This window comes from Cnephaeus nilssonii (genome assembly GCF_951640355.1).
Source record: "Cnephaeus nilssonii genome assembly, chromosome: 5".
NCBI lineage: Eukaryota > Metazoa > Chordata > Mammalia > Chiroptera > Vespertilionidae > Cnephaeus > Cnephaeus nilssonii.
In genome coordinates, this window is record NC_137076.1 from 31,616,733 (window position 1) to 31,641,760 (window position 25,028).

Genomic DNA, 25,028 nt, shown 5'->3' on the forward strand with positions numbered 1-25,028 from the left:
AGGGCGGCGGCGCGGGCGCGGGGGCGCGCGGTGACTGTTGGGTTGGCGCTGAGGGGAGGAGGCAGCGCGGCCGCCGCCGTTGCGCAGATCCGGGCCGCTGCTGTGGGGAGGGCGCCGGGGCCAGTGACCTTCCGGAGGCGGGAGCGAGCCAGGGGGCCCGGGACGCCGAGCGCCGCCGCCGCCGCCGCCATGAACAACTCGGGCGCCGACGAGATAGGGTGAGGACTCGCCGGGCCGCTCAGCAGCGTCGGCCGGCCCCCTCCCAGACGCCGCCTGGCCCGTCAAGGTCACGCCGCGGGGCCGCAGCCCGGGATCCTGCCGCTTCCTAGCCGGGGGAGGGGGACCCCGAGTGGGAACCTGAGGGTTCTGAGGGTCCCCGCTGTTTCTTGGCCCGGGAGGACCCCGAACAGGAGCCTAGAGGGGCGGGGGGGGGGGGAGTCCACGCCGCCGTCGCCGCGCCCGTTTCCCGCTGGGGGACTCCCGAATGGGAGCCTAGGGGGCACCGGCGGGGCCTGCTACCGCCGTGCCCGAGTTTACCATGGGGTACCCCGAGCGTGAACCTGGAGGTTCTGAGGCTCCCCGTCTCCCTCCATGCCTGGATTTCCCGCTGGGAGACTCCAAACCGGAATCTGTACGTTCCTGGGTGCCCCAGGCGCCCCTGTGCCGGTGTTTCTCCTGGAGTACCGGAACAAGAACCTGGAGGGTTTCGCGGCGCCCCCAGTCCGCGCACAAACTTGGTGGGTCAGCGCACGTGGCGGGCCCGACTGGGGGCTCCAGTTCTGCAGCCGCCCAACTTCTCCCATCAGACACTCTGGGCGGCATCGCACCCTTTTCACTCTTATCTCCCCCAAATGCTAAGAACAAGGAAGGGTCATAAACAGAGGACCCTCGGGCCAAGGTCACGGGGGCCGGTCAGCGCAACCATCGCGTCTATGACTTGTTTTTATGCAGATGGAACCCCTTTTCGCTCAGCCCCCCACCGACACTCTCCAGGGGTGTATTTAAAATAAAGAAAAAGGAAAACTCGGACGGGTGGGCAGAAAGCCTTGATTCTGAGGTCTTCCTTTTGGCGCTGCTATCAGAGCAGGTTTATTACAGCTAAGTTTCCCCTTAATTATAACCTTGCCTAATGCTGCACAAGATGAGATCCGAGAAGCCATCCCAAAGGAGCTAGAAAATGCGGTTCTGCCCTAGTGGAGGGAATTGCTCCAGTTTTCTATGCAGATACCAGCTCCCACTGCACCAGCATAATTTTACAGTTAGATTCTTCTCTGAAGAAGATGGCAAAACAGTGTGTGCTGCTTTTCCCTGGCCATGTGTATATTTCTTGGTGCCCTGAGCTTTGAATAGATGTGGTGTTTACAAAGTAATTGATTTGGTGAGTCAGTCATTGTTTGCTGGTGGGAGGCTGGCATCACCAGGCCCTCATCTGGCTCCAGCCACTGGGAACACCTTGGATGTAAAATGCATTTTGTGGGCTCCCCACTCCCCAAAACCTTATTCCGTTTACTGGACCCTGGAGGAAAGTACTTAGCTCACAGCTGTGTGTGTGTGTGTGTATGTTTGAACCCTGCCAGGCACTAGAAGACTGTGTTCTGTAAATGAAAAGTTGCAGCACTTTTAACAGGAAACTAGGAGGTGGGGAGAGAGTTAGCAGGCTTACCATATCCACATCCACATGCACATGTCTTTCCAGAGTACAGGGGTCTTCAAGCCTGGGCTGCCTTTCTTTCTCACCTAGACAGCAGAGGTGAAGGTTAGGGAAGGGAGAAGCCTGGAGATCATGAGGGCTGTCCCTCAAGTATGCCCATGAGGAGACAGGGATGCCAGGCATTTCACCCCTGCAACTTGTCCCAACTCTTCGGTCCCAGCCTGGGTCTGGACTCTCCAGACCTTCGGGCAGCTTGGGATGGCTACAGAACCAGAATTCAGACTAGGGCCTGCTTGGCCATGTTTGCCTTCCACTCTGGTGAATCTGCCCAACAGCCTGAGTTTTAAAGTTGTAAATCACAGGCGTCGCAGAAACGTTTATTGTTTTGCAAGTAAAAATCTGTTGCCAAAAAGTACTAACAAGTTTCTATTTTATATAGGAACCTTGTTTTCGTTGGATGTGGCATCCCAGGTCCATTTTGACCTTGCTATGTAACTGTGCTAACCAGGCTCCTTGGCAATGGGCCCTCTTGCAATTTCCTGTGAGGGGACCATGGTTGCGACTTTGGAGTGGTTACCATGTGGGAGGTTGTGCTCTGATCCAAGTGAGGGCAGACATTATCAGGATATGGCAGGTCTGAATGATATCTGGTAACAGCCACCCTCACCTCCGACCTCCTTTGCTTTGGTGTCTGGTCACCACTCCAGTAGCTCCCTAGGGAGTACTTGACAGTAGGAGGGGCCACTCCCTTTCCTTGACAGACCTACATGTGTGGGTACACTGTGGAGGCCTCAGGAAATGTGTGGATGCCTGAGGCACCTTTCCTTCCTGGTCTGTACTGAATTTGTCTTTGAAGGAAGAGCTGCTCTGGTTCTTGACTACCTGAGCTGGCTAAGAATTCAGCATGAAATCTGATGGGAGAATGGAAGTTGGGTGAGACCACTGGCTTTACTTAATTTTTTTAGAGTCCTGATTGTCACAGTCAGCTAGAGCAGAGCAAGGGCTAGATCTTGAGGATAGAAGTTTGACAGGAATAGTGGGTGTCACCTGTGGTCACCTATGGCCCTGTGTAGCTGATGTATGGATGGCCAGATGTCCTCTCTTCTGAGGAATTCCTTGCAGTGACAGGCACTCATATTGCTATTGCTGGGGATCCTGCTGAGCAGACAGGGCTGAGGTCCTCCTTCCCCTGCCACAACCTTGGAAAGTCAACTTAAAGAAAGGTCCTTTGATTCAGATTCTCCCTTGGGGTCTGTGGGTGTACATCTGAGGGTGCCTGCCATCTTGATGTTCCTGGGTGCTGGGGGAGGGCTCTCCCTTTACAGATAGAGGCATCCAGAGGCACTTTGTTCCATCCAGCCAAACTGTGTCAGGAACTGGAGAAAAGTGAGGAAGATTTTATCTGGCACACGTGGTCCTATTTGCATAACTGGGGACTGGTAAGACGGGACACCTACATGTCATTGAGGGCAGAGTTGCAAGGAAAGGAAGGATGCTGCATTGGGATCACTTCAAGGAAAGACTGGGGATGTGGGGTGAGCCCACGGTTGCTCACCCAGAGAGGCTGCAAATGGGTGACCTCAGTGGTCTGCAGCCTGGCACTGGCTGAGTGATGGCATGTGGAGTGGTCCCAAGGCGGAGTGCTTGAGTCCTTCTTGGTGTTTCTGGAATATTTTGTTGGAGAGACTTTGGAAGCAGGATACCCCTGAGTTAAGGCCTGGGAGGGTGGGAGCAGTGGATTATACTTGTAAATGCCTGTTGGTGCTGATGGCCCCATGATGTGGGAGAGTCATTGTTCGGTTTGCTTCAGAGAGGTCATGATTTGGGGAGGACATTGGTCCTGTATGGAATAGGGCAGTGGAGGGGCTCCTCTTACTGTTCGGCACAGTTAGTCCTGAGGTTTTCTCGTGTCACACAGCCCCCATAGTCATCTGGGAGGGGGTGCTCTTCCCTGCTGGCAGGAAGGAAGCCTGAGTGTAGAGGGCAGGGGCTGGCATAGGGTGGGCTTTGGAGTGAGGCCCATGGGCCAGGGCTGCCTGCCTCCTGCAGGGCAACTAGGACAGACTTAAGGAGTCCTAATGTGTCCCCACTAGAGACCAGAAAGGTGCAAACATAGGCTCTGGGTTGGATGCTTTCTAAGAAGAAGTGGTCAATTGCCCAACAACTGACTGATCCAGGCCCTCTGCCTCTGCCCCCTGCTGCCTATGGGTGGCTTTCTTACTAAGCGGGATGGAACTTTCCAGAGCCTGCCAATATGCTTCCAGGGCAGAGCCCACAGTGGTCGGTCCCAGCCAGGGGGAGCCACTGAAGACTGACTTCCTGGTGCCAAAACTACAAGGTTGCCCTGAAGTCCACAGAGCAAGAGCAGGGTAGTCCTCCAAAAACATTCAATGGGAATATTAACCGGAGCCTGGTCCTCAGTCACTTGTGCAGAGCCCCTTCCAGGAGGAAGCCACCAGCCCCCTCTTGAGGTGTAGGCCCTCAGAGTGAATGTGCTGATCATATACAACCTCTCTCAGATCACCCAGCTGCTGGTGGTGTCTACTTCCCTCTTGGGAACCAGACTTTTGTTCTGGGAGGGCCTGATAGAGCCAGGAAGTCTGCATGTGGGTTTGGGGAGTGCAGGGTCTATGGGGCCCTGACATCCAGTTTCAGCTGAGTAATGATACCCTTCAGAGCAGGGAAGGGCTGGAGAAGGGGAGCCAGCATGGTTGGCTAATCCCTTAATCTGCAGAGTCCCATGTGTACAGGCCCATCTACTCCTGAGAGTCACATGGTGCCAAGTGAGTTTGTCTGGGCTGCCCCCGGACAGCCGGTGGGTTGAACAGGGTTCCCACTGGTGCCAGGGCTGCATGTCAGTGTTGACGAGGGATGGTCATGCTTCCTGGGCAGGGGGAGCTGTGTCTGGGCTCATCCTGTGGGGACCTTAGTCTCTGGGGTGCTGGGTTGCCTGTTTCTCACTTGCCCTGTGAGGTGGGCACCCAGAGCCCTTTTCATTTCATTGATTACAAAAACTGAGGCTCAGAGGTTGGGGCTTTGTGCTGGGGCTCTAGAAAGGTCCCTGTCACCACAGTCAACTGGCCTCCCAGGACCTTGTGGAGCCTTCCGTGTGCAGACCACGAGAGTGTGCCCTCAGAGCATGAGGAAAGGAAGTGGAAACACTCAAAGTGTGCAGCACAACGCTGCCCCACATGGAGGCTTGCCGTGTTCTTCCCTCTGCATAAGCTGATGATGGTCATATAAGAGGCGCCTCTTGCTGAGTGTCTCAGCCTACGTGACGTGACGGGATGGTTGTTTCTAAATCCTGGCATTTACTCAATAATGAGAATTTCCTAATTTGTAATCTCATAACTTCAGATTTACAGAATGGTTACAGATTAGTAACAAAAGTTCCCAATATTCTTTATCCAGCCAGACTCTCCAGGGGCTAACATTCTGCCCCGTTGTGAAGTATTAAAAAGGAAGTGGTACCATGATGCCCCTTTGTGTAGACCTGTCCATGTGTTTCATTTTTAAGAACAGAGACATTCTCTTAAGTGCACACAGCACAGTGATAAAATTGGAAAGCACAGTATTGATGTTATGTTATTATCCATCCACAGAGCAGATGCAAGTTCTGTCAGTTGTGTGGGTGATGGCATTTCTAGTTTTTCCCCCTTAATGCCTAATTTTGAAATTTAAGTGAAGGCTGGAACCTGGACTGGTCTGGCGGGTTCCTCCTCTACGGGTGGGCAGTGGAGGTTGGGGTTCTTGGATGGGCAACAGTTTATTACTTTACTGTTTTGGTGGATGCAATGCTAAATAGAAGCTGGTGTTCTCTAAGTGAATTGGGTTTTGTTTTAATTTTTTTTTTTTTTTTAATTCTTGAGATCTCTTTCCTGCATGAAGCTGCTTTTCCATAGCAAACCTTTGGTTCTTGTTTCAAAGGACTGGGCAAACAGGCAGTTAGTTAGCAGTGCTAGCCAGCCTCTGGCCCTTGTCATTCGAGGCCCTGTGCCCCTACTGCAGTGATGGCGAACCTATGACACGTGTGTCAGCACTGACACGCGTAGCCATTTCTGATGACACGCGGCCGCTGAGGCGGCCGCATGCCGAGACTGAAACATTTGCGAAATAATGTTTTTTCCTCAAAGTGACACACTACCCGAGTTATGCTCAGTTTTTTGGCGAAGTTTGACACACCAAGCTCAAAAGGTTGCCCATCACTGCCCTACTGGGTTCCAGGCCTCAAGGGGTTGGGCATGCTGAGTGAGGCTTGGCTTGAGTCACAGCTTGCTTTGGGCAGTGCCTGGCCAGCCCTTGGGGAGTGGGGCACAGATGGAGGCACTCACCCCGCACCCCCAATTGTTGGAAGGCAGGTGGCCTGCGACATGGTTTTAAGTTAATGAGGTCTAAATGTGAGCCTCGCTGCTGGTTGGTCAGCATGTTCCCTGAAACCTGTTTTTACCAAGCTCCCTTTCTAAGATGCTGGAAGCACATCTATGGCCAGATGCATCCTGAGTCCCCTTCTAGCCCTCCCCAACTAGGGACCGGTGGTGGCCTATTTGTTAGCATTTTGAGGATGGTAGTGGGTACCTGTCTGGTTATGGGAAATTGTTTCTCACACACTAAATATAAATTGCCCTTCCTTAGAGGAAAGGCAGATTGGAAGAAGCCCCTGACAGTCCTGCTGTCACAGGCATTTTGCCAGTGACTGGCACGCTGAGGCTTAAGTCACCAGATGGAGCAGAGGTGACAGGTGTGCCTGTTACCTTGAGGGCTCTATTAGGAGGAGGGCAAAGCTCCCTGTCAGATGACTCTCTTGGTTGCTCAGGAGGCAGTAGTGTTATCAGCCTTGCAGGGTCCTTGTGTCTCAGGTGGGAACTGGGCCTGGGCCCCCTGCCAGCATCTGAAGACCCGCCAGTTAGTGTTTAGGTCCAGCTCCGAGGATGAAAGTGGTAGTGTCCCCTTTTCCTGGGTGAAACAAGAATGATGGAGAGCTGCCACCACTGCTGCTGGAGCCCTCTCTCCCTGCCTCCTCTGTCATACCTGTCTCCAGGGCTTTGGGAGGCTAGAATGATACAGAAGGATGCTGAGGGTGAGGAAGGTGAGCATAGTCCCTTGTGAAAGCTGGAACAGTTGCAGCACCTTGGTTCACTCCAGGTCCAGCCAGTTGGAGGGCTGTGTGAGAGGTGGAAAAGGCAGGCGCTGCCACAGCCCTCCCTTGTTGAGTCCTAGCAGTGTGGAGCCCTCCCTGAGGGTAGTAGGGGGGCTCTGGTTTCTGAACCTGCTGAGGGCTGTGCAGACACAAGGCAGGTAGGCTGCAGGGACAGTGTGGGGTTCCTCCTGAAAGTTCTAGTATGACTGTTTGAAAGTATAACCCAGGCTACCCTGGAGTGGGGGAATGTGGGCTAGGACTCCAGTGCTGGGTCTGGAGCTCTGGGGATCTTTCTAATGATTTGTGGGTCCTGGCTCGTGATCACATGGTGAGTGTCTGAGGCTTTCCCCTACCCCTGCTGTCATTCTGGTTTGTCCTCTGTGATCTCAGGTCTTGATTGCAAGTAAACAATATTTCAAGAGTGTTAGAGGAGGGACTTGCTGTGGTTGTTGTCCACGTGCATGTACAATTCTGGACATATTGTCTTTACTACATTATAACACTCACCCTACCGTGTTGGCAAGTCTTAGAGTAATTTTTCATATCTGTAGTCAGTGAGGCCAGGTGATGGCCGTGGCTGTTGTGCGCCATGGCCATGACTGTGACAACATCAGCATGTTTGTGTGAACTTCTGTGGTGTGGATTACTGTCTTGGGATGGATCAGATGGGCAGCATCTTTAAGGCAAGAACCATTTGACCCTAAATGTCTTCTTGTTGAATTGCAGGAAGCTCTTCGTGGGCGGTCTTGACTGGAGCACCACCCAAGGTAGGTGCCATGGCTGAATGCCAGGCGTTGCAGGCAGGCTGACCTTGGTCTTCAAGTTGTGTTGTGAATTCGTCTCTTGCAACTACCTCAGGTTTCTTTAATTCTTCATTGATTTATTGTTTTGATTTCTGGGGTAAAAGGGCATTTGATTGGGCATTAGCAGGGGGCAGAGGGAATGCAATATTGGCTTTGAAAAGGTTAATTTCGTCCTGATGTTTCACAGCAGTATTGAGGGAGAAATTAGACTGGAGCTTCCTAGCTCAAGGCTGAGATAGGTTCTGGAGGTAGGAGGACTGTTAGCATGCAAAGTGCGGTGGCTAGGGCTTTGCCCATGGTCACTGAGTTCAGATGTAGCAGGAAGAAGCTGGTTGTCAAGTGGCCTTCATCCTGAATGCCTTTGTCAAAACCATGCTCAGTTGCAGCATTTCTAGTTTATAAGAAGACATAATGTACTCCACATGTCTTCTTCCTCATGTGTTTCCTATCCTTTATCCTCCTCCTCTGCCCCCAAACTAGTTGATGAGTCAGTTTAAAAGTGGCTAGTTGTTGCCCTGACCGGTTTGGCTCAGTGGATGGAGCCTCGGCCTTTGGACTGAAGGGTCCCAGGTTCGATTCCAGTCAAGGGCATGTACCTTGGTTTCGGGCACATCCCCAGTGGGGGGCGTGCAGGAGGCAACTGATTGATGTTTCTCTCCCATCAATGTTTCTGACTCTCTGTCCCTCTCCCTTCCTCTCTATAAAAAAATCAATAAAATATATTTAAATAAATAAATAAGTAAAAGTGGCTAGTTGGTTCAGCTGGTGTGGCTCAGTGGTTGAGCATTGACCTATGAACTGTGATGTCACAGTGTGATTCCTGGTCAGGGCACATATCCCGGTTGCAGATTCAACCTGTGGGGGTGTGCAGGAGTCAACTGATCAGTGATTCTCTGGCATCATTGATGTTTCTCTCCACCACCCCCTCTCTGAAATCAATAAAAATATATATGTATTTTAAAAGTGGCTAGTTGTAGGGGGCAGGCTAGAAGGGGTCAATGGGGGAAAAGGGGAACGTGTAATACTTTGAACAATAAAGATTTTAAAAATAATAAAATAAAAAGTCAAGTAAAATGAGATTTGAAAAAAAAGTGGCTAGTTACTTTCCAGGTTAGGCTGATGAATCAAAAAAGAGCAGCACTTGCACGTGTGTGCGTGTGTATGTTTGCATGCCAGCTGTGATGCTGTGCTTAACGCTCTGGTGTGTGTATCTGTTTCTGTCCTGATCTCTGAGCAGAGACTCTTCGCAGCTACTTCTCCCAGTATGGAGAAGTTGTGGACTGTGTGATCATGAAAGATAAGACAACCAACCAGTCTCGAGGCTTCGGGTTTGTCAAGTTTAAGGACCCGAACTGTGTGGGCACAGTGCTGGCCAGCAGACCACACACACTGGATGGTCGAAATGTAAGTCCTGCTGCAGCTGAGGTCCTTGCCCCTTTCTCTGTCATTTTCCTTCAGCTCACTGGGTTCCTTGAGCTTTTGTAGATGTTTATGTGAAAGACTCTTTTCTATGGGGTTGATCTAAAAGGACTAAGGCTCACCCTAGCCGGTTTGGCTCAGAGGCTAGAGCGCCAGACTTCGGACTGAAGGGTCCAAGGTTCAATTCCAGTCAAGGGCACATGCCTGGGTTGTGGGCTCGATCCCCAGTGTGGGACGTGCAGGAGGCAGCCAATCAATGATTCTTTTTCATCATTGATGTTTATATATCTCTCTCCCTCTCTCTAATCAATAAAAGTATTTTTTTAAAAAAATAAAAGGATTAAGGCTCTCTATTCAGACTGGAGGTTGGAGTAGGGTATGGATATGGACATGGTGTGAATTGATTGCAAGTGCTAGTGTGCTGTGCTATTGGCTGCTGTTGTTGACACCTTCTTTTCTAGAGAAAAGAACCTCATATTTACAACTGGCTCATTTGAAACTTCCTACAGATCGACCCAAAGCCATGTACACCTCGGGGAATGCAGCCAGAGAGGACGCGGCCAAAAGAAGGCTGGGTAAGGGGCTGGGTGGGCAACCTTGCATGTTCAACAGCCAGTTTAAAGGACACATGTGCCTTTGTTGTTTGTTTCTTTGTTTCCAATTACAGTTTACATTCTATATTATTCTATATTAGTTTCAGATGTACAGCATCATGGTTAGACAAACGTGTCTTTGATCTGGAATTTTTGCTTATTAAGATTAGAAGTGACTGAAGGTCATCTTTGACACTTGACCAGCTGAAAATTGCTCAGATTTATTCAACACTTAAAATTTTTTTTTATCTTGTAGCCAAGAAGAGAATTTCGATTAGTCTACTTTAAAAAAAAATGACAGCTCACACCTGTTTATCATCGGAGCCGTCTGCTTTTATCTGCCCCAAGTACTCTCAGCCTGCCAAAAGGGCCGAGAGGAACTTTTTTCCCCACTCCCTCACTCCTCTCTACTTGGTGGCCTGGTCATCCTTAACTCTGAGACTTCCACCTCCCAGCTCTGCAGCCGCTCCTCTCCAGACACAAACCTGGTGGCTGGTTGCTTGAACGGCCAGTGTGGTGACTCCTGGAGATTCTCTGAGCTGTGTGTGGCCCCTGGTGCTGGGTCAGCTGGAACAGACCTGTCCTTTGTCACTCACCGCCCACATCTTCCCTTCCACCACCCAGCAGTTCTCAGAGAAGGCTGTCACTCAGAATGCTTCCGTCCTCTTAGAAAGCCCTACTGAACAGAACTGGGCTGGAGGCTGTTGAGAAGCTGCACACAGGCTCCACACACAAGTGTCTGATCTAAGTGGAGGCTTGAGATCTGCATTTCTAGCAGGATCCCAGCTGCTGCTGGTAGGAGCCTCAGACCCTTGAAACCATTTTTATTTTTCCAAATTTCTATTAGAAAAGTTTACAAATTACAGAAAACTAGATTAATCAGTTTTTATTATTTTCCAGTTATCTATATTAATATTCATCTCTGTCTGCATAAACCACTCCTAAATTCTGGAGCATGCATCTCTTAAAAATCCAGCCTCCCACAGAATCCCCATCCCGTCAACTAAGATGCCTAAGATGTCACCCATGTCCACACTGCCATGCTCATATTTCTATGACTGTCTTACAGATGACCTTCACAGTTTTTCAGACTGAACTCGAATCAGGGTTCAGATTACCTTTGGTTATTAACGGTCCTTTAGTCTCTTGGCAGCTTTCTTAAGACAGAATAGGCACAGGCCATAATCTGCATACCTGTGGAACCCTCACTCATCCCCAAAATTGCTAATCAAGAGCCGTTGGGACGAATTAACCCATAAGCTCCTTGAGTAGAAAGAAGGCGTATTAGGAGTGGAGGGGGTTCGGAGTGGCAGCATTTCAGGGCAGGAGCTGAGGTTTTGGTCAACAGATTGAAAATCACCATCTGAAAACCAGCCATTTACCATCCAGGAGAGTAGTCACGTCTTTTCCAGGCAGATGTAAACTGGCCAGGCTGGCATCCAGGAGGCTTTCCAGTTGGTTGTAAGGCACTTGGGGAGAAGCCAGCCTTCTGTCCCTCAATCACCATCTGAAAACCAGTATTAATTATGGAGGCCCCAGGTATCTTCCTTACTGTCCTGAAATCCTTTGTTTCACAGTGTAGACCTTTAAGTTCGGTAACTGTTGTAGTTCAGAATATTTGAACACAGTACTACAGTCAACTTTAAAATGCATTTGAAATAGCGCTACCATAGTACTGGACTCGGTCGTCTTGGGTCTCTGGGAAAATGCTGTTCTTGGTTCTCTTTGGACTCCCTGGAACTTTCAGAGTGTCCGGTGGCTTTAGTGGCTCTCAAACCCGTGCAGACACTTACTTACAACCCTGGGGGTCGTGCTAGGGCTCCCCACATGGTCTAACCAACTTTTCTTTCTTGACACAGCAGAAAGGATCCAGGAACGATAACAGTAAATCAAATAAGATATTTGTTGGTGGAATTCCTCACAATTGTGGTGAGACAGAGCTCAGGGAATACTTCAAGAAATTCGGAGTGGTGAGTTGTTCCTGCACCAGCAGCATCCAGGCAGCAGCTGCTCAACTTGGCCTAGTTGGAGTGGGCTTGGTGGCTCTGCCCTCTTGCCCTGCACGCCCCCAGAACAGAGCAACCAGAGCCCATCCTTTCCCTTCATGGCCATTTACCATCCAGGAGAGTAGTCACGTCTTTTCCAGGCAGATGTAAACTGGCCAGGCCGGCATCCAGGAGGCTTTCCAGTTGGTTGTAAGGCACTAGGGAGTGTTGGGGAGAAGCCAGCCTTCTGTCCCTCAATGACAGGAAGGTGTGTTCCAGATCAGGTTCACCTGGGACCTCCAGCTAGCTCCTCCTGCCCAGGATCCGAAACATGGTGCCCACCCCTGATAGCTGCAGCCAAGGGGGTCCTGGCCTGGTGGAGGAGTTCCAGAGTGGAGACCATTCCCAGGTTCTTGTACTAGCAGCATGAGCCTCACTATATGGGGATCGTGGCCCAACCCCATTGCTTCCTCTGGCAGTTCTCACTGACCTCCAGGCTGCCAGGCTTCACAGGATATGTTTGGCTCTGTGTCCTGCTCATTGTTAACTCTATGGTACAGACCTTCCCCCAGGGATGATCCTGTTTTTTGGAAGAGGTTAAAATCCTTTAGAATCTCATGGGGGTTAGAGTTAATCAGGGTCATACAGGGAACTCAGTTCTAATGGGGCCAGCAGAGGGAAAAACTGGGCTAGGGTGCAAGTGTGCATGGGGCCATTGCACAGGCCCCTGTTGCTCAAATGCCCTGTCAGTGGTGTGGCCCCGCCTGCTGCTGTATTGTGTTTGTCAGGTATTGAGTGTGTGAGGGCTGAGTGGCCAGGGTTTAGGAGTGCCAGAGCACATGATGAGGGACATACTTATTGAGTGGAGTAGTGGTGGGGGGGAGGGCAATGAGGGCTGGATCAGCAGGACAACCAGGCCACTGACCAAGGGAGGTCCTGGAGCACCAGTGCTCTGGGTCATTCCATCCTAGCATTTTGAATAGGGAGGATGCCCTATGAGTCTCCTGGCTGTCAACTCCCCTATGGAGTGGTGGCCTGGGCCTCTGGCCTCATGAGTCTTGGACCATCATTCTCTGGAAGGCAGCCTTTTGCCTCAGGACTCCCAAGACTGGAGACTTCCCAGCAGGCATTTGGCTTAGGACTTCTGTCCTAGCCAGAGGTGCTCATAGGCACTGTGGCATCCAGCTCCTCAAACAGCTGTTTTCTCTTACAGGTCACAGAAGTGGTCATGATCTACGACGCAGAAAAGCAGAGGCCTCGAGGTAAAAGAGATGGAGTTTGTCCTTGACCTTCCCCCTCAGATGGCAAACTATCTCACAATTAGGTGGTGGTTGTAGCAAGCATTGTCTCAGTAAAGGGTGGTTTGGAGACAAACGATTAAAACGTAGGCTCTTCCTGTGCAGCCCCCAGCTTGTCTGTGCTCCCCAAGGTCAGACATTACTGTCTTTTTTTTTTTTTTTTTTTTTTGGCTCATTCTTTTAAAGTTTTTACAACTTGACATGAATTTGAACATGGTTTCTGTTCTTTAATGTGCATTGAAAGACTTGTGTCCTTTTCCATTGTGACCTTCCTTAGTTAAGACTGTCTCCTGCCTTCAGCTCATGCCAGTGTAGTTTGTCTCCTGCCTTCAGTTCATGCCAGTGTAGTCAGAAGTCTCATTTCATGTTGTCAGGCCAGATCTGCTACAGCTCAGCTTGAATGTGGAGTTTCCCTTATTCACCTCATGCTTTTTTCCTGTTTTTCTTATTTTTCTCCTCAGTCAATGGGGCTGGTGGGAGGAAGGGCACATCCCCTCCAGGGCAGCCCACCCTTGCACGTCTGGCCTGGGCCAGCCAGCACATGACATCCATGCCCTTTGGGTTTGGTGGTTTTATTTTTTTTTGTTTGTTTTTTGTGTGGCTGCTGCTCTTTGTCCCTGCCCATCTGTTTTGTTTCATCAGCTGCTTTGGGCCCTGGCCAGGAGCTGATCTGCCGGTCCAGGCCCTACAGCCCCTGCCCTGCGGAGACCCCTAGAGCGCTGGGCTGCCGTCCGCAGCATGCGCCCGCCATGCTGGAGAATAGTTTGCCATTTGAACTTCCATCCTCTTACTCCATGATTAAGTAATGTCTCCTCCCTTCATGTTGATTAAGCTGTTAAGTCATAGTCTTAATTTTAACATAGACGTACATGCTTAGTGACATATTAAGTGTTCCATAGTAAATATAGTAATATTAAGTAAGTTGTTTTCCTTTCTCTCTGTGAATTTTTGTGATTAACGATCTCTCTTTAGATTTCTCTTCTCCAGGTGCTAAATTATATCACACAGGTACAGGCCATCCTGCAGTCAGAGGAGGGAGCGGGCTTTGCTCCAGTGGGGTGTAAACGAAGTTTCAGTGTGTTTCTGTGCCGCTTCCTCAGTGGTGATGTCGCCTCTTGACACAGACGCATCCCTAGACGTCCCGCCCCAGGCTCCTTACCCACGAGTCACCGCCTCTTGTGCCCTAATGGACCTCGCGAGCCCTGTGGTTTCAGATACTCCTGCACTCTGAGAAAATGTTACCTTGTAATATGCGTTTATCACCCGTGCTGTGTTTCACCATTGCCTCTGATCTTGTGAAGCCTTAGGACATGGGGATCCCGAGGCTGCTTTTAGATTCCCCAGGTCGCTCACCCCCTCCCAGGCCACCTGCGGTCCTCACCCTGGGCCCAGGGTTGGGGGTGCAAGCAGGACAGGCTGGTGGGGAGAGAACTTTGGGCTTGGTCCTGCGTTCCCCTGTGGTGCACACCGTCCTCAGCCACCTGGCTTTGTAGGTCTCTGCGAGTCCCCGTGAGCTTCCGTGAGCGCTAGGCAAGCAGAGGGTAGGAGCACCACCCAGAGAAGCACTTGGTCTGCAGGTGTCCCAGAAACAGCTCTTTCCTACCTTACTCTGCAGAAGCTTTCACAATGGCTCTGAATCATCCCCCACCCGCTCCTGTTGGTTTAAGACAGTGTCCCTGTCTCGGGGGTTCTGCGTGTATCTGCCAGATGGCAACCCCTGACCTCTGGCCCACTCAGTCCTGCTTCTATCTTTGCTCCTCATCCCTTTCTCCAGCTCCCCACCCTCCCACCAGCTTTGTCTCCTCTCCAATTTTGCTGTCGTGGTTCCGTTTCTTCTCTCACACGCCACATGTAGATTCTGTGTGCATGCATATGCGGAGAGAACAAGACCAAAGGCTCCTGCATCCCAGCCGCCCCACCCTGCTAGTCTGTCACCTGACTTTCTGAGCTGCCTTCTCTCTGTTTCCATCCTTCCACTGCCATTTTACCTGTGATCTTCCCAGGTGGTCTCCAGCACAGGCCTGCCCCTACTTCCACGCCTCTGCCACAGAACTCTGTCCCTGTGCCCCTTCCCCATGCCCATCTTCAGCCCCTTCTTGGCTTTGGCACTTCCCCTCACCCATATTTTGTTCTTTGGGATCTCCTGGCAGCTGTCTGCCATGTGTCCTTTTGTGCTCAAAGCTGATGGGCCCCGGGAGCAAGGGCAATAGACTGAGGACCAGACACGCCACGTTAGCCGGGTGGTCGCGCTCACCCAGACCAACCAAACTTCGTTTATACTGCCACTTCCTTGCATTTGGAAAATGCTAAATTATTTTCTGTTTGAAATTTTCTTTGATGACATGGTGCCTCTTGCTCTTGCTGCTGACAGCAGAGTTGACCTGCTGGAACCCGCTGTGGCCTGTATCTTTGTGTATTTTATTACATAGATGTGTGCAGATAGATACCTGTATACATACGTATGTGACCTTGACAGGACTCCTTGGGCTTACCCAACGGTGTTGGATAAGCCTAGCGAGGCACTAACTGTGGTATAGACCGTACTGTTAACGCCTAGGACAATATATGGCTGCTGTCAGCACTAGCTGCAAAGCACATTGCAAGCCGAGGGGGAGAACCCTGGGTTTCAGCGAAGCAACAGTGCATCCACAGGATATCTGCGACTGAGGCGGAGTGCTCAACTGCTCCCTGCCTTGTACTTATCTTCCACAGAATGTTCTAGCACCAACTCGGCATACCCTGCCATGTTTCATGGCCCTCGCTATTGGGCTGTTCAGGCTGCTGCTCCCTAAGAGGTGCCCTGGCTGTTCCAAAGTGACCAGTTGGAACCCCAGCTCGAGCTGGGCCCAGGCGTCCGGCGGGTCCCCCTGCCTCACTTGCTGGATAGGCCTGCAGCCCCCTCCCTCACTTGCTTCGCTGAAGCCCTGGGTTGATCCTTCGGCCCGTCCCTAATACTGTTCATCATCCTGTTTTGTGTCACAACACCCTGCTACCTTGATTCACTCTTCGTCGTTGGCTAGGTTTTGGATTTATTACTTTCGAGGACGAACAATCAGTGGACCAGGCTGTCAACATGCATTTTCACGACATCATGGGCAAAAAAGTGTGTAGTTGTAGTTTTATTTTACCTTAAGACCAAACCAAGTCTCAGGCAACTGAGGGATGTCACTGGAAACAAAATTTCCTTCATAGAAAAGGTCCGGGTGAGAGGTGCTGGGACCCTCTATGGTGGGGTGGGACCTGGACCTCTGGAGACTTGTTGGGTGGTGGGCGGTGGGCCTCCAGTGACATTGCGGGTTGCCTCAGGCTTGGTTCCAGTGACCACTCCTTCAGATGTCTGAACTGTATTCCAATTGTTCCATCCAACCCGCGATGGGCAGCCAACCTTTGAGAACAGGTTTCGTGTAAAACAGAGAAATGTAAACATCCTGAAGGATTGGTTGTTTTAATTGGGTCACTTACTGTGAAACTCTGGTACCAACCACATGCTCTCGATAGTACTTAACTCCATGCAGTCAAGTGACCTCTGGTTGTTTCATCTTCATACTGTGTTGCCGCCATGGAGGTACTGTCAGAAAGTGGCCCATAACTACTCACTTGTCTGGGCCCTTCGAGCTTTTGGAAAACTTAACAGTAAAATGAGTAACTGGCAGAAATTCTGTCGTGTGGGATTCCTTATAGTTAGCAAAGTCTGGGGCCCACGTTTTGGTAGGATCCCTATTTGGGTCCTTGTAAAGCCTGCTCAGCGCACCCCGGCGGCAGTCCTATTGGTCCCGTTGGTGTGTGTTCCCAGTTTCTCCTCATTCGGTTCAGCATGCCCAGCCCTTCTGATTGAGATACTGGAGGAAGCATGGCACTGGGGTCTGCCCAGGTAGCCTGCTCCCTGATGTTCAACAGGGCAGCCGTTCATACTTGCCAGGTGCCCAGGTTTCCCTGCAGGCTTAATCCCATTTGAACCCAACTAAGTGGGAGACACATACCTCATTCCAAAACTCACTGAAGCTTTTAGTTTAAACCATCATAAGGACTTCAAGGATACACACCAGTTAAGAACACGAGGTCAGAGGAGTCCACATTCAATAGTTGAAGGTCCTGTGACATTTAAAACTTGGAAGAAGTGAGGTGCTGCTTCAGGAGCAGAAAGGTCTGCTAAGTGCACGATCTGTCCCTGCTCCAGGCTGCCAGCCACCTGCTTGTGGGATGCAGGGTATCTGAGTCTGGACTGCTCAGAGCTGACACTAAGAGGGTTTCTCGTGCCGGCTGGAGTCTGGCTTCTGTCACAGCACCTTCACTAATCCCCACCAGTTCTTCAGTGGGGATTTCCGACTAACAGGCTCCCGTCCCACTTTAATTAAAACCAGAGTAGAGTGACTTTTGAGTTCCCATAGGAGGAGAGTAAAGGACCTTTTTTAATTACAGGGGCTGCTTTCCTTTGTAAGCAGGAGACAAATTTCCTTAAGGAGAGTGTGAAGACCCTTCAGCTTCAGCTCTTTGACTCTCCCTTGGTTCTGCTGCCCAGTTACCTTTAGCTAAGGGAACTTTGTTCCCATCAGAGGAGTGGCCTTGAGGCATCAGGAAGGGGAGAGGGGTCTTTTGTGCCTCTGCTTTAAGGGAGCACTGACAGAATTCTGATACATAATGGTTATTTAGCTCACCAGACTAAGACCCCAAGTATGACTCCATGTGGATCTGTTGTCCCACTTACTAAAATTTATCCAAAAAGAAAAAAATTCAGGATTCTCAAATGCTGAGACAACTCTGGAAGTGGGGCATCTTTTTGCCATCGGGCAATGAGCAGCATAAGTGGGGTAATCACCACTTCCTGCTATGCTGACCTCTCCCCTGGCTGTAGCTCCTGACATGTCCAAAGAGGAAGAGTCCTGGGCTGCTGACCCAACACAGTATGAAGATTGCTTACTGATCCAAATGTCCATTTTATTGCATGTTTGTTTACTTTTTGTTAGATGTAATGTAAGGCTCTTTATCATATCCATTCCCTCTGACATTATTTTGAGTTAATTGAGATTTTTTAAGCGTTAGCCTGGGGAAGGTAAGTCTTTATCTTCCTTTAGACATTTTAAATTAAAAACCTAAGTAAACCAACTGTGTTTCTCAGGTATGAGCTGAAGGTGCAGGCAGGGTGGGTGGGCTCCCAAGAGATCCCCCACCACCATGATGCGGCCAGGGGCGGGCTCCTGCCACTCAGTGGTCCCAGGGCTATGATTATTGGAATGGCCCTGGTCTCTGTCCCGGGTTTATGAGGCTGTTGAAAGAGGACACTGCTCTTTTACCTTGACTGAGAGACCCTTGTCATGCATAAAATGCTCAAGGGTCCCTGCTCTGCAGCACGTAGGGCTTAGCATGTCACAGTCACATCTATTGTACCTGAGAAACATTTTTTAAATATAATAATTAAAACAGGAAAAAAAAACTTTTTAAAGAGAAAGCTACTGGCCTAAATAAGGTATATAGTTAAGTATTTAGTTTTAAGTTATAATAAGATGCTAAGTGTAGTCATAAGTTACCTGAGGGTGTGTCTGAAGGGAAGGGGCCCGGGACCCGTGCGTCCCCCTGAACCAGACCTCGGTTTGTCTAGGTGGAGGTTAAACGGGCTGAACCTCGCGACAGTAAAAGTCAAGTGCCTGGACAGCCAGGGGCCAGCCAGTGGGGCAGCCGCGTCATGCCCAGTGCCGCCAATGGCTGGGCAGGCCAGCCCCCACCTACGTGGCAGCAAGGATATGGCCCACAAGGTAAGATTCTTTCCAGGACAAGCTACTGCACCCACTTCTCCAGACTTAGCGCAGAGGTGGGCCATGAGGAAGCTCATGCAGATAGAGGTGGGGCTCCCTATTCAACTGGGCCCTGGGTCCCTGGGTTCCGCCTTGTTACCAGGTCCCTCTCAAGAGTGGTGTGGTCCTCGGTGGTGTGTTTGGGTCCCGGCCAAGTCCATGTTTGGGGTTTGGGCCAGCAGGGCTGCAGTGAGCATCCTTGCCCTTGTGGTCTGGGGTGGTTTACTTAGGTTTGGTTTACTTAGGTTCTTCCACAGACAGGTCAGGATAACCTGGTGGGTTTTGAGACTGATGGTCAGCAGGTGAGGTTTTCACCTGGCTAGAAGGAGATTCCTGCTTCTTGGGTTCTTTGGGTCTTTTCTGTTCCCCAGGTTTTGGGCTGACATCAGCTGGGCTGTTGGGTCCTCTGTGTGTGGTCCAGAGAGCAGTTGAGGATAGCCTGGCAGGATGGTTGGGGAGGGGAGTCCTGGGGTGGGATCTGGGAGCCTCCTTCCTTGTTGGAAACCCAAATAAGTGGCAGCGTCCCAAGAGGAGCAGATGGAGGCCAAGTGGGCCTGTCTGTACCCAGGGCACCCAACACCCCTGATTTTGCAGAGCTATCTACACATTTCAAGGCTTTATCCCTGCTCTCTCCAGAGCTATCGTTTTTAAAACCTGCTTGTATTGCAAAATGAAACAGCTCCAGTAAACTACTAATTCCGGACGCTCATCCACCAGCAGGTGAAGGACTCATGCTTGGCCAGTAGTCAGGCCTGAGATGCCACACATGCACCTGAGTCTCTGATCTGTGGGTGTTTCCTCCATCCCTTTTGACGGTTCTGTTTAAGAGCCAGGGCCATTGACCCAATGGCTTTTCTCTGAATCATCCCCTGTGGAAGAGGACATGGACAGCAAAACCTGGTGTTCTTGGGATCACAGGGCATGTTGAGAGGGGCTCCAGGAGAGTTCCACCAATGATAGCAATCATGCTATGAGAGTACGAGGGCAGGGCAGTGCTTGATATCCAGTTGGTGACATTGGTCTAACACAGCACCAATCTGCATCTTTGTTTTCTGGTTTAGGAATGTGGGTGCCAGCAGGACAGGCAATTGGTAAGTCTTTGTTCTGGAAACGGGAAGATGACAATATCCCAAATGCAGTGGGCCCCCGGCAGGCCTGGGTCTGGGCATGTGGGGGTTGTGTGTCCCATGTTCTCCCTCACCCTGTGTCCTGTGTTCCAGGTGGCTACGGACCGCCCCCTGCGGGAAGAGGAGCTCCCCCACCACCCCCGCCATTCACCTCTTACATTGTGTCCACCCCTCCTGGAGGGTTCCCTCCTCCACAGGGCTTCCCACAGGGCTACGGCGCCCCCCCACAATTCAGTAAGTTCTGGGGCCATGGGAGGTCTTTTCAGCACACCTTTTATAGACTACCTAGATCTCGCACTGGGGGTGCAGTCGGAAGTCTGTCATGGTTCCTCTGTCTGGAGGAAAAGGATGGGCTGGCCTTGTGGACTCCATATTTGTTGGCTTTTGGCCTCCTTATGAGCCGGCCGCATGAGTTGTCACAGCACAAAGACCTTGTTCTTCCTCATGGTCATGCCTCGAATGGGTCTCTAGACCTAATCTCTGTGATTCATAATTGAGGGGCTTCAGGTCTTGATTCACTTTCCTCTGTGCTTTACTTTGTGGTTGAAGATTGGGGTGTAGCGCATCCAACTCACTGGGAAGGTTAGGGTTCTCTGATATCAGTACCCTCAGAACAAAAGGGTGCAGCCTAGCCTGGCTGGAGTGGTTTGTTGATTGTCATCCTGTACACCCAAAGGTAGCTGGTTTGATTCCCGGTTGGAGCACATACCTGGGTTACGGGTTTGATCCCCGGTTGGGTTACATACAGAAGAAAACTGATTGATGTTTCTCACATCAATTCTCTCTCCCCCTCTCTAGGAGCTGGGTTCCATAGTAAAGAGGAATCCCCCTCACAAAACTCAGATGGCCATATATCATTTCACCAACATAAAGGGTCCTACAGTCTTTTTACTAATAAGTCCTTGGGATCCAGGTGTGTCATTTTGGGGGCAGTGTTGGACCAGCCACATTTGTAGGCTCAGTGACTACAAGTGGCCAGTGGCTGAGGACTGGGCAATTCAGTTCTGTGGCCTGGAGCAGGGCCTCATGATGACTTTGCCTTGTGGCTCTTTAGAGAAAAGGTGTGTCTGCTATAACAAGACAAGAGGTGGATAGGAACATTATCTGCAGCCTGAGGATGAAACATGGATTGGGTGTGACTTTTGTCTTCTCAAAGCACATGGATTGGACTGTGTTGGATGGTTGACTTCTGTCCTTCTAGTGAGCATTCCTGAGCAGTGAATTACTAGCCAGCACCCCCACAGGCACCTAGTTCCTGGGCCTGCTTCAGCTCCCGCTGTCCCAGCTGCCCACAGTTTTCATGCTGGTCTCTTACCCTTCATCCTCAGGGCCTGGCCACTCATGTGTTTCAGATGGAAATCCTGTGAAGGTTCCTGGTGTCTGGGCCGTGGGCAAGCATGGTGTCTGTTTTTCTGTCCTGTTTGTTTGCAGGTTTTGGCTATGGGCCTCCACCTCCACCGCCAGATCAGTTTGCGCCACCAGGGGTCCCCCCTCCACCTGCCACTCCTGGGGCAGCACCTCTGGCCTTCCCGCCGCCTCCCTCTCAGGCTGCCCCGGATATGAGCAAGCCCCCAACGGCACAGCCAGACTTCCCCTACAGTCAGTATGGTGAGTGGCCATGCCTCCCCCTGACTTCCTCCCTCACAGGTGGATTTCCCACCAGTGTTTCTGGGTCGGGTGGTCTGAGGTATGGGAGTTGTTGGAGAGTTCGTGTGACCTAGGAACAAGCAAGCGTCAAGCAGGATTTTGGTTGCTTGGGTTTTTGCCAGGGCACTAATCGTAGAAAAGCATGGATTGCACAGCAGGTGATCCCAGGCCTATGGGTTTGGAAAACAGGCTATGACTGGGCCCCTAGGAGAATGGTGCGAGGGCTACAATTGCTGTTGGGCTGAGGACATCCCCTGCAGGCTTGTCCCTTCAGTGCCTCGGTTATCCGAGTGCAGAGCGCAGGCAAGAGTGTCAGCTGGGTGGTCTTGCTCTGGTCTGGGGCAGGTACCGGCTTTGGCGTTGGCTTTGTGCTTCACTTGAGGGGCTGGTCGTGGAGTAGGTGCTTCTGAATCGGGTCTGCAAGGTGACAGCTGAGTGGGGGAACTCCTGTGAGGACAGGGTGTGGCCTTGGGTCTCTCCCCACACCGGGGTCAGTCCCCTGCCTGCCGTGAGGGGCCATGGCATTCAGGTCTCCTGTGAGAGTTTCAGCCCCTGGTTTTCCATGGTTTGGTGTGAACTGTGTGTCACCCAAGACCACAATATCTGCAAGTCAATCCACTCTTACCCTCAAATGCAGTCCCGCCAGCTGACCAGATGCCCCCCAGCACCCCTGCATCGTACACTCTTGTTCCCTTCGGGGCCTTGCAGGGCTGTGGTCACTGAGCACGTGGGTTCTCGACCCTGCCTGGAACAGGACGTGTTGGCGGCAGACATGTGAGCGGCCCTGGGTGGGGGTGTACATGATCTCGAGTGTGTCCCCTCCCTACCACCCTGGGGTAGTCACCCTGGTCTCGTCTCTCGCCAGGCCTGGGTACCTATTCTCAAGACCCGGCGGGCTTCGGGCCCATACTTTGTTTACACTCTTATGGTCAGGCTGAGCAGTGATATGGCCTAGGTAGGTGGCGCCTCCTCATGCACGGTCCTCACCTGCCTGCACCCGGGCACCGGACGTTGCCTCCTCTGCTGTCCCGGGCGGGGTGGAACCACACTGCCCTCTGGGACACGACCCAGGAGCTCTGCCTCCGAGTGTGCCCCCAATTGGGAATCCGGGGGCCCTGGGATGGCCTTCATCCAAAGTGTGTGGTCCGGGTGGGCAGGGAGCGAGGACAGTGCTGCCCCTCATTCCAGAAGTGTCTTCATACCCACCAAGGCCAGTAGTACAGGGTCAGGGTCCTTTTTAGAGAGGGACTTGCCCCACCCAGATGGGCTCTGCAGGTGCAGCCAACTGGAGTCATTGAAGCCTAATGGTCCGCATGTAGTCCCTGCCCACTCCCATTGTTATGGAAGCCTCCAGGTTGGGTCAACTCTGGAGGGAGGACCGTCTGGGGTCTGAGGTGCATCCTGGAGGGAGGCTAGGGCAGATTAGATGTTTCCTTAAATCCTGAAAGTCATGCCTGAGCTCACCCTGCATTGTACTCGAGAACAGACTTTCTAGGAACCCAAGGTCCGCCAAGCTGGGCCAGGTGATATGTGTCTCCAAGCCCAAAGGTCTCTCCTGACCCTCAGCTCTGCCACCAGGGCTCCCGCCCTAAGTCTTTGGGGACAAGTGGGGGTCGGCCAGGATCAGACAGGACAGACCATGGGTCCACGAGGTCTCATAGACTCTTCTTTCCGTGTGGAGACAGGGTCCTGCTAGGTTTTAGGGTGGGCTTTTCTGGAGACACGTGCTCCTGGGGGCCCAGTGATAGCAGGTGGGAGTGGGACCCTGGGTCCTGTTAGTGGGACCAGCTCCCCCGGCGACTCATTGCACTCTTTCCCCGCAGGTTATGGACAGGACTTGGCCGGCTTTGGGCAGGGTTTCTCAGACCCCAGCCAGCAGCCCCCCTCCTATGGGGGCCCCTCAGTGCCAGGCTCCGGGGGCCCCCCTGCTGGTGGAAGTGGCTTCGGACGAGGTCAGAACCACAATGTTCAAGGATTCCACCCCTACCGACGCTAGCTAGCTGGTGCCACGCAGGCGGCTAGATGGCTGAGACCCAGGATTCGAAACTTGTGAACTCGTGACAATCACAAACTTGGCAGAAAAATCGCGATTCAACCTTGGGGGGAGGGGCAGACGTGAGGCTTTTGGAGGCGGCTGTGGGTGACTGAACTGAAGTTTTTAAATATATTTCTTTCTCTAACCCATCAGCACAATAAAAAAAAAGTCACTGGTTCAACAACAGGGTTTTAAAAAGTCTTCAGCTTTAATTCAAAACTTCAGGTTTCTTTTTCTTCCTTTTTTTTTTTTTTGAAATTATTTTCCTGAGCCTTTTGTTTTACCGTATATTGTAAACTTTTATGTTAAAGAAAAAAATATACATTTACAAATTGTGAGATTTTTAAGATAAATTTTCTACAATGTATACTGGCTTATTTTTTAATTTAAAACAGGGTTTCTGTCGGCACTGGTGGAAGTGAGGGGCATTTTTGGTCCCCGTACTCCTGGCTTTGAGGGTTGGGACTCGTTGGTCCAGAAACTCTGGAGCTTAAAAAAGCAATCTACTGAGTGTGTTTCGTTTTTGTTTATTCCTTGCTTTTGTCGATTGATCTGCCTGGCGGTGTCTGCAAGTGCACCATGGGGGCTGCACCCGCCTGGCTTGGCTGGCAACCACCCCGCGTCCAACTGCATCAAGGACCAGGAGGTCTTGTCAGCCTACTTCCCGCGCATGTGGCTTCAGGGCATCCCCACTGACCAGTTTGACCCTGGTTTGAATAAAGAGAAGTGCGTTTGGATTAGAACCCATGTTGTGTCATTTGTTCCCTCCGTGCTGGGGAAGAACCCCGCCCACAGGAGAACATGCATCTGTCCTGGCTCCTCCGTGGTCTTGCAATTACTTGAGGCCTGCTTCAGAGGGGGGGCCCTGGCCCCAACTTTGGTGGGTCTAGGAGTCTTTGGGTTCTGGCAGATGTGGGTTTTAGGATGTTTAGGCAGGGGCCCGGTGAGAGCTACAGTGCCAGTGTGAAGTTCTAGAATTCATAGCCACTCGCTGGGTGCCAAGGAAAAGGCATATAGACAGATCTGACTGGGGATTGGCCAGGCCTCCCTGGTCCCTCTGGGAGTGATACCTGGACTGTGTCTTTGGAAAGGCCACTCAACCTTTGCACAAATTGGGCTGTTGACATGGGTGATGTGGGCATTGGGACGAAGCATGCTGGCTGGGATACTTACTACGGCCCAAGAGGCAGGGCTGGGACAGGGAGTAGAGCAGCTTGCTCACAGCCCTTAGGCCAAGTCCACATGGATCCTAGAGATGAGTGGGAGAGGGGGTAGGAGGCTAAGGGGAGCAAAGAGCCCTGGGGTGAGGAAGTTGGAATGGGATCTGACATCCTACAAGGGCTACCCCCTCCTATTGGACAACTATAGGTCTGGCTTGCAAAGTCCTTCCAGCCTCCAATATTTTGGACTACATTTTCTTGACTTTCCCTCACCCCAGATACCCAGGACTTTGACATTCAATGAAGCCCCTATTTGCAACCCTGAGAAGAGAGGTGAGCCAGAGCTTGCAGGCTAGACTCCCTTGGCTGAGGCTGGTCTGGCCT

General features: G+C 51.4%; 1 protein-coding gene across 2 annotated transcripts; it reads left to right on the plus strand.

Moving 5' to 3' along the window:
* The first annotated feature begins 10 nt into the window (after window positions 1–10).
* Window positions 11–24,227, plus strand: DAZAP1 (DAZ associated protein 1). Of its 2 annotated transcripts, none has more exons than XM_079770131.1 (12): window positions 11–218; window positions 7,515–7,555; window positions 8,829–8,995; window positions 9,520–9,585; window positions 11,463–11,573; window positions 12,802–12,850; window positions 15,907–15,989; window positions 18,483–18,636; window positions 19,737–19,766; window positions 19,896–20,036; window positions 21,234–21,410; window positions 23,273–24,227. In XM_079770131.1, exons 1-12 carry the CDS (start codon window positions 190–192, stop codon window positions 23,443–23,445), a joined length of 1,221 nt encoding a protein of 406 aa, XP_079626257.1. In that variant the 5' UTR covers window positions 11–189; the 3' UTR covers window positions 23,446–24,227. The 2 variants fall into 2 exon arrangements, with proteins under 2 accessions (XP_079626257.1, XP_079626258.1); XM_079770132.1 differs by having other exon boundaries at window positions 11,466–11,573.
* Window positions 24,228–25,028: the final 801 nt, after the last annotated feature.

Bases quoted from the DNA above. Each gene is read 5' to 3' on its own strand.
- DAZAP1 (XM_079770131.1), top strand. From the start codon at position 190: ATGAACAACTCGGGCGCCGACGAGATAGG. The intron at 11,574-12,801 runs GTGAGTTGTTCC...TTTCTCTTACAG, and splicing joins ACTTCAAGAAATTCGGAGTG to GTCACAGAAGTGGTCATGAT. The intron at 20,037-21,233 runs GTAAGTTCTGGG...GTTTGTTTGCAG, and splicing joins CGGCGCCCCCCCACAATTCA to GTTTTGGCTATGGGCCTCCA.